This window comes from Montipora foliosa, chromosome 14 (assembly GCF_036669935.1).
Source record: "Montipora foliosa isolate CH-2021 chromosome 14, ASM3666993v2, whole genome shotgun sequence".
Classification (NCBI taxonomy): domain Eukaryota; kingdom Metazoa; phylum Cnidaria; class Anthozoa; order Scleractinia; family Acroporidae; genus Montipora; species Montipora foliosa.
In genome coordinates, this window is record NC_090882.1 from 3,973,034 (window position 1) to 3,980,533 (window position 7,500).

Below are 7,500 nucleotides of genomic sequence, written 5' to 3' on the forward strand. Positions count from 1 at the left end.
CACTTTACGCTTTGAAGGAATGCCAACTCATGCACGCTTTGAGCTTTGAGTATTCTCCACAGTCCAAAAGCAACGTACACCGCCCGCTTTGCACAATTTTTTCTGCCTTTTAACACGAACGACACAAATCAACGTATGTAATGACTGAAAATAACAGATTTGCCCGCTTTTCGTGTGTTTTTTCACTTCGGTCTTTGCCGTCCGCCGGCATAAACAGCGTCGATAATCAGTCCACATCATCTCAAATTGGCCATTTCAGATCGTTGTTTTCGGGACGTTGTAATGAAAAACGCACGAGCACGAGCCATTCATTTTGTTCTAGTTGCTTAATTAGGGTCTCTTATTTTAAATTAACTACATACTATGGGGTTTTAAAAAGCTTGCAAAAACTAGATCAGTTTTGTGGCCGGCTAAATTTGCTAAAGGTTTTGTCAATTTTATTCCCGACGAATTTCAATGCAAAATGCCGAGATTTGAAAACAAGGCCCGCGTAGTCAAAAATGACCCTATGATATCCCTGGCTAAATCTGGTGCATCGTCAAAAATCGCGCCAACATTACATCTCGTTCACACTAACGTTTCGCTGCATTTTAAGCGCGCTTGAAACAAAAAATCCCTGAGACTCGGATAAGGAAACCCAAATGAAAAATCACATGTGCGAACCAGTCTTTACGCATAATTCTATAATAAGCTCAATAATGCATGCATTTTGATTGGTTCTCACTTGTAATCTATGAGAGGACAGACGCATAGCTACCGTCATCATAAAAAACTTTTTTGTTATATAAAAGCAATAGACTCCATGTTGCCGTTCGTATGTTCAGTACTAGATAACAGAAGAACTCAAAACGTGGAAAGAAAGATCAGTGACAAACTCCGCTATCGCCTCGTGTGCCACGTTTTGTTCTTACAACATTTTGACGTCATCTGTGACCTATTGGGAAGCTTAAGCATGCAACGTTTTTGAGACGCGGGTGGCAACCGGAAGTAAAGTATTTTCCCTTTTAATCAGGTTCGTCTTCACGCAACCAAATTTATATTGCTAAGTATCTTTTCTCCATTAGAGATGATTAGTTTAAAAATCTGAGAGACACTACTGTTCTAGCATGAGAAATGTTCACTTCCGGTTGCCGTTCACGTCTCAAAAATGTTCCGCGCTTAAGCTCCCGTTTTTTACTGAATAGACGCACTGCAAAACGGAATCTATTTGTTAAGTATAAAACGCTTTTCGTCATTTTTTTTTCTAGGAGAATGTTGGAGTGGGTCACAGAGTGAGGTTACTTATGGCAAGCTTGGTATATCAACTAACTGTGTGGACAAGTGCTTTGAACCATGCAAACCTTTCAAACCCTTCTGTGCGGGGACAAACTTTGCCAACGCAGTTTATCGTCTTTCAGGTGAGCTAGTTGTCTTTGATTTTATTTCATTTCTTGCTGCTGTTATGTTGGTTTTACAACAGCTAGTTGAAAACTGCTGAACATATTGAAAGTCATCAAGTGAAGCTATGATTCTCGCAGTTATGAATGCAATTTTTGAAATTACTAAAAGAAGCCTGAAAAATTCAGGACTGCAACGGGGTTTGAACCCGTGACCTCGCGATACCGGTGCGACGTTCTAATCAACTGAGCTATAAAGCCACTGACGTTGGGAGCTGGTCATTTGTGGGTTCCAATGTTCCCGTGAGGAATCATAGCTTCACTTGATTTCATATCCGCAGTTCATATATGATCCATTTCATATATCATTTCATCGTTGATATTGGGTGAAGTTGTCCCTGGTAAAAGGATCAACCCGCCTACCCAAGCTATCCTGGGCGAGCCAACTTTTCCTACATTTCCTTACAAAACGCGGTGAATCGTTACGAGAGAAAAAAAAGTTGGCTCGGCTAGAAGGGTGACCCGCCCAGCCGGGTCACCCTTTTTCGACGGTAGGGTCACCCTCCTAGCCCGGCCAACTTTTTTCAATGTAAACATTTTGGCTCGCCTTGTCGGGTCAACTCGGTCAAGGATAATGAGAGCATGCGCTAATGCTGTCTTCCCAGTAACCTAATGATGGAAACTGACTCTTGACTCGAGCAAAAGGGCCAATTCTCTCCTCACATAACCGCTCGCTAAAATTGATTAGGCTGGAAGGGTGACCTCTTAGCCGGGACAACTTTTCTCCATATAAACGGTCCCTAAGAAAGAAAGATATATTTATATTTTAACTACGAATTTACTGAATATGCCGACACATAACACTTAACAAAGGCAAAGAAGCCTGAAAAAAAAATCCAAAAATCTTTCTCGTTTATCATCCAGAAGCATTTGAAGGCAACCGGGAGTTCTTGTCGTTAAATAAATAGAGCATCCGACCTGCGTTATAAAGGTCGCAGCTTCGATTCCTGCCTGGGACTGTGATTTTCTTTTCAGTGGTCATTTCGTCCCTTGCCAAGCAATAGGCCATTTCCGAGTTCATGACTGCTTCCACTTCAAAGCGAATCTAGGTGCGAAGTTTTTCTTACGAAAACTAGTTTTCATTCATATGTAAAGTAGACCTAATTACCAACACAAGTACACAAATACCAGGTCGCAGCTTCGATTCCTGCCTGGGACTGTGATTTTCTTTTCAGTGGTCATTTCGTCCCTTGCCAAGCAATAGGCCATTTCCGAGTTCATGACTGCTTCCTCTTCAAAGCGAATCTAGGTGCGAAGTTTTTCTTACGAAAACTAGTTTTCATTCATACGGTATGTAAAGTAAACCTAATTACCAACACAAAAACTTCGCACGTAGACTCGGTTTGAAGAGGAGGCAGACATGAACTCGGAAATGGTCTCTTCGCATATCATCTTCACTCAAAGATTCGCTACACCATCACCTCCTTAAATAATTGGATGAAATAATACCCCTTTTATTTTCAGATGCCCCCTGTGAGCTATCCTATGAATCTGTCGGATGTTTTGGCGAGAGCTCCAGGAACCGCGCATTCGACATCGAGCTGCTGAATCAAGTTAACCCAGTCAGTGACAAATTCAACGGAAGAATATTGGAACCTGGAGAGAACTGGCCTGGAGAATTTACCAAATTTCTGTGCAGGTGTGCCAGAGAGGCTCGTCGAAGGGGGTTCAGTATGTTTGGGGTGCACGAACAAGGTAACGAAAACTTGCATGCATGTAAAGCTCCGCGAAAACAACTCCCAACATTGTTGGGAGTTGTTAGTTCTACAGATGTTGGATGGTGTTGGCAGTTGTGTTCAAACGCACGCAACAACTCCCAACACTGTAAGGACGTGCAGTGTATTACGGGAAGGATATGACCCATAAGACTTCAATGTAAACTTACAAAATTCGACTGCCATCTTGTTTTCAAGATGTTAATGCGTTGCTTTCTCCATGGAGACCATATGTAATGCGCGTGCGTAGCCCCAACAATGTTGGAAGAGCTATGCAAACGGTTCCAACATGGTGGCGCTGCGCTTCGGCGTTCATGGAACAAACGAAATGTTGGGAGTTGTTGGCTCAAAGGTTTGATCACTTTCAAACATCGTGAAACAACTTCCAAAAACATACAAAAAGGTGTGTAAACGGACGCAACATTCAACACTCAACAATCTGATCACCTACTTATTACTTGTCGCCAACAGGTGAATGCTGGAGCACTCAAAACGCCGATATGAAGTTCGACATGCACGGACCGACACCTAACAAATGCTTCCAAAACTTCACTCAGGCCTGTAACGGAGCTGTTGACAATTGCGCAGGAGGAGTTAACTCAAATTTTGTCTACAGGGTTATTGATGCACGTAAGTCTGAAATAGAGAGACTTCCATGTAAGAGAAGATAAACTGATCACAGCAATCTGCAATCTTAAATACATTACCAAGAGAAAATAATTTTCCTTTGCTTTCATTTAAATGATGACACTTTAAGCTGATTTCACCCTCAGAATCACCTTTTTCAACATGATGATCAGCTTCAAAGGAAAGTATTGCTAATAACTTTCATGAATGATCACACCGACAGGATAACTTTCATTTGAATGGTCACACCCACAGTTTTGGCCCACGACTCAAAATATCGCTACCTCCAAAAAACTGAGTCCTTTTTCAGCTTTCATTTCTTGAATCAGACACATTTCGTATTTGTTAGCTGTGATTAGGAGAGGGATTACTTGACGGTAACATACGTTTAAAAGCGGATTTCACTGTACTGCCGTACAGCCTAAAACTGGGTAATAGTTTTAACCGCTCAAAACGGATTCAACCAACTAATCAAAGAAAGCAGTTGCACAAAAAAATGCATGCAGCCGGCGCTACCGCGGAACTCAAGTGAACGAATGTGAAGTGAAATTTTGAAGGCCAAAGAGTCAGCCAAGTATTGTAAAACCAATCAACCTGGAATAACTTTCGACAGTCAATTAAAACGGCTGTATTAGCCCAATACCTTGTCGTGATAATAACTCTTTCTTGTCCGCTCTATATCTGGTTTCAGACATTGATAGTTCACTTGACGAGGAAGAGAAAGTACCGGATGCATCTGAGGAAGAAGCGGGGTTTTTTGATGACCTGGATGAAACAGCTTCCACTGCACACAAGCTGAGACGTACGAGAGAAAAGGATTTAATTGGACGCAAGCTGCACTCTTTTAACTAAGTCTTACGACACAAAACGTAAGGCTGGCACTGAAGGCTAAACCACTACATATCCAACTGCAATTCTGTTTTAACCTAATTTTTCCCCGGTTTTGTTTTGTGCCCTAGGATTAGTTCAGTAAGTTTTAATGAAGAAAATAATGATAAAAAATAAAGAATTCACAAGCAAATAAATGTGTGGAAGGCTATAAACTGAGCATTAATACTGCAACGCAACTTATTGCGTTTTGGGGGCATGATAGGCGAACCTTTGCTGACGTTACTATTTACGTTTTGTCTTATTAACATACGAATTTGCTGACAGAAAGCATCATGCTATTCACTAATTGACTTCAAAAGGTAAAAGAACGAGTTAAACTCAGTAAAACGCCCAATTTTAAGCCTTTTGGCTTTAATAACGAGCGAGTTATTGACCGAATGCAAAAATGGCCGCCAACAAGTTCTTCTTTTGTCTTTGTGTTAATTAGCCTAACTAGCCTCATTTTACAGCCCAAATTCTTTCAATTTTACGCGCGTGAACGAGGCTAGTTAGGTTAATTAACACAAAGACAAAAGAATAATTTGTTGGTGGCCATTTTTGCATTCGGTCAATTAGCCATCAAAAACCGATGAATTCTTGGCTGGCAAGGGCTAATGAGCCCTAGCCTGCATGACAGGTGCTTTATGAGCCAAGCGGGGCGAACGCGATATTTCGCGCGGAGCGCAACACGAGCGCGAAGCGCGATTTTTCTCTCCCCCTCGTCTCGCGCTCCGCGCGAAATATCGCGTTCGCCCGGCTTGGCTCATAAAACGCTTGTCATGCAGGCTAAATGAGACCATACATTCTTTGTAAAATTTCGAATTTTCAAAGCGTCATTACTCTGAGATTATCTGGTAAATTGTACTCAGAGATAGCTCATTATTCAATGTACTTTCAATATTCAGTACTGATTTTAGAAAACAATGGGCTTATGCTAATGAGGTACAAAATGTAAACAGGGATTCCCCTTTAGCGCATCGAGGTGGTATTACGGCCCATCTTGCGTGGGATCACGGTCGTGTGTGCGCGGGCGACTTCTAGCTTCTTCTTCTTCTTCTTCTTCTTCTTCTTCTTCTTCTTCTTCTTCTTTAAAAGTGGATCTCCATTTTATAAACTCCTGCAGCATCGTTTAAAAATCTTGCTATCCCTCGCCTTGCCCATCCCTTTTCCGTGAGTACAGTAGGCACACTAAACAGCAACAGTCCACTCTACCCAGTATCAGTACTGCACCATCCAAACCCTACATGACATTACACTGCTAGGTAAAGACAAGAGTCTATTACCCAAGAGTAAGAATCTGGTATCAGGTTTGTTCCCATCAGCGTCAGAAAAGTGTCTAAATTTTTAAACCAAGTTTTGCCGGAAAATAAACAATAGACCAAACCGGCTAACTAAATGTTGTATGCAATTCATATCTCCCGGGGTTAAGATTCTTTGTGTATTTTATTTTCATGACAATGAAGCATTCATATTTAAATGGTATGGAAATGGTGGAACAAAACGTTTCATTCCCAGAAGGTTTGAATTGGGTACAACATTGAGATAGCCGGTTTGGCTTATTGTTTGTTTTCCCGCAAAACTTGGTTTAAAAATAGACACTTATCTGACGCTGATATTGGGTAAATCTTACTCTTGGTTAATTGACGGACTCTTGGTAGAGATAAAATAAAGCAATCCCGGAAAAGACAACGGTAGAAATCGCTAACACCTTTCCAAAAGTGGTTCCCGCTCTTTAGTGGAGATGCCATATGCTCAAAGAACAAGAGGCTACAAGTAGCCTATACTCGGGCCTGCAAAGGTACAGTGAGTGGTGGTGTATGGTTAATTTAGCGCTAAAGAAAAGAACAGAGAGAAGTTTGTCCTTCTCACATCGGCCTTACATTGCGATTCTCATGATGTTCGACTGTGTATGTATTGAATACCCGGACCCAGATTATCTTCATTACAGGTGGTGACAATGACCACTGGACCATGGAAACGAGGTAAAAATAGTGTATTTATGCCAAAGTGGCTAAGCCTGACATTGTTTTTTACTGATTGATGGGTATTCTTGCTCAGGGTTTGAGAAAGGAAACGCTAATTGAACGGCTTAATTAGATGAAACGAAATGACTCGTTGAGACATCTTTTGCAAAAAAAAAAAATAAAAGAGAAACGAAGGTGAGATGTGAGAACATCTTTCCAAGATGACCAAACTTTCGTGCACTGGTACACGTAAAGGTCACTTTGTCACGTGCGCGACACGTGAAGATGTGCACTATATCTCGACACATGAAAATACTTCCAGACGTGCAAAAGTTCCTTGAGGCCATGCCAAATGAATCCATAGCACGAGAATCAAATATTTTAAATATACCATTTGTTGTAATTTAAATACTCGCAGTAATATGCAACCAATTGTCAAAATAAATATGTTATTTGCCAGCTGGGAGGTCCGTATAGGAAAAAACTGTGACCGAGGCCTTGAAATTGCTACTTTTTCAAGAACCATGTCACAGTTTTTTTGCTATACAGACCGACCCTTTGCTGGTAAATGACTTTTTTTTTTCCTCTGCCCCATCCTCTCTGAAATCACTTGTTTTAATTGTTGACTCGCACCGCGCTTGATAGTGAATGCAGTATTAAAGCGACTTACAAACTGAACGTTTCAAGAGAAATTCCATTTCCAAACCTCTTGTCTAATGAAAAATAACCTCTGTATGTAAACGGAGTCGGTGTAAAAAAAATGGAAATTTAAGGTCATCAAACAAGCTCACGCAATTAAGGCTAGGTTTCCGCCTGCCGTGAGCAGGCCGGATGAAAAAATTCCACCCGCTCCCCGAACCAATCAGATTGCAGGATTTGTTGAATTCC

General features: G+C 41.3%; 1 protein-coding gene across 1 annotated transcript in view; it reads left to right on the forward strand.

Annotated features, from left to right (window-relative positions):
* The window catches only part of LOC137985296 (uncharacterized), a 17,694-nt gene extending 12,891 nt beyond the window's left edge, over nucleotides 1–4,803 (forward strand). Inside the window, exons 5-8 of the mRNA XM_068832871.1 lie at nucleotides 1,248–1,397; nucleotides 2,901–3,131; nucleotides 3,623–3,781; nucleotides 4,470–4,803. Of these exons, the coding sequence (XP_068688972.1) occupies nucleotides 1,248–1,397; nucleotides 2,901–3,131; nucleotides 3,623–3,781; nucleotides 4,470–4,630 (701 nt within the window). The 3' untranslated portion in view covers nucleotides 4,631–4,803. The remainder of the gene's footprint in view (nucleotides 1–1,247; nucleotides 1,398–2,900; nucleotides 3,132–3,622; nucleotides 3,782–4,469) is intronic.
* Nucleotides 4,804–7,500: the final 2,697 nt, after the last annotated feature.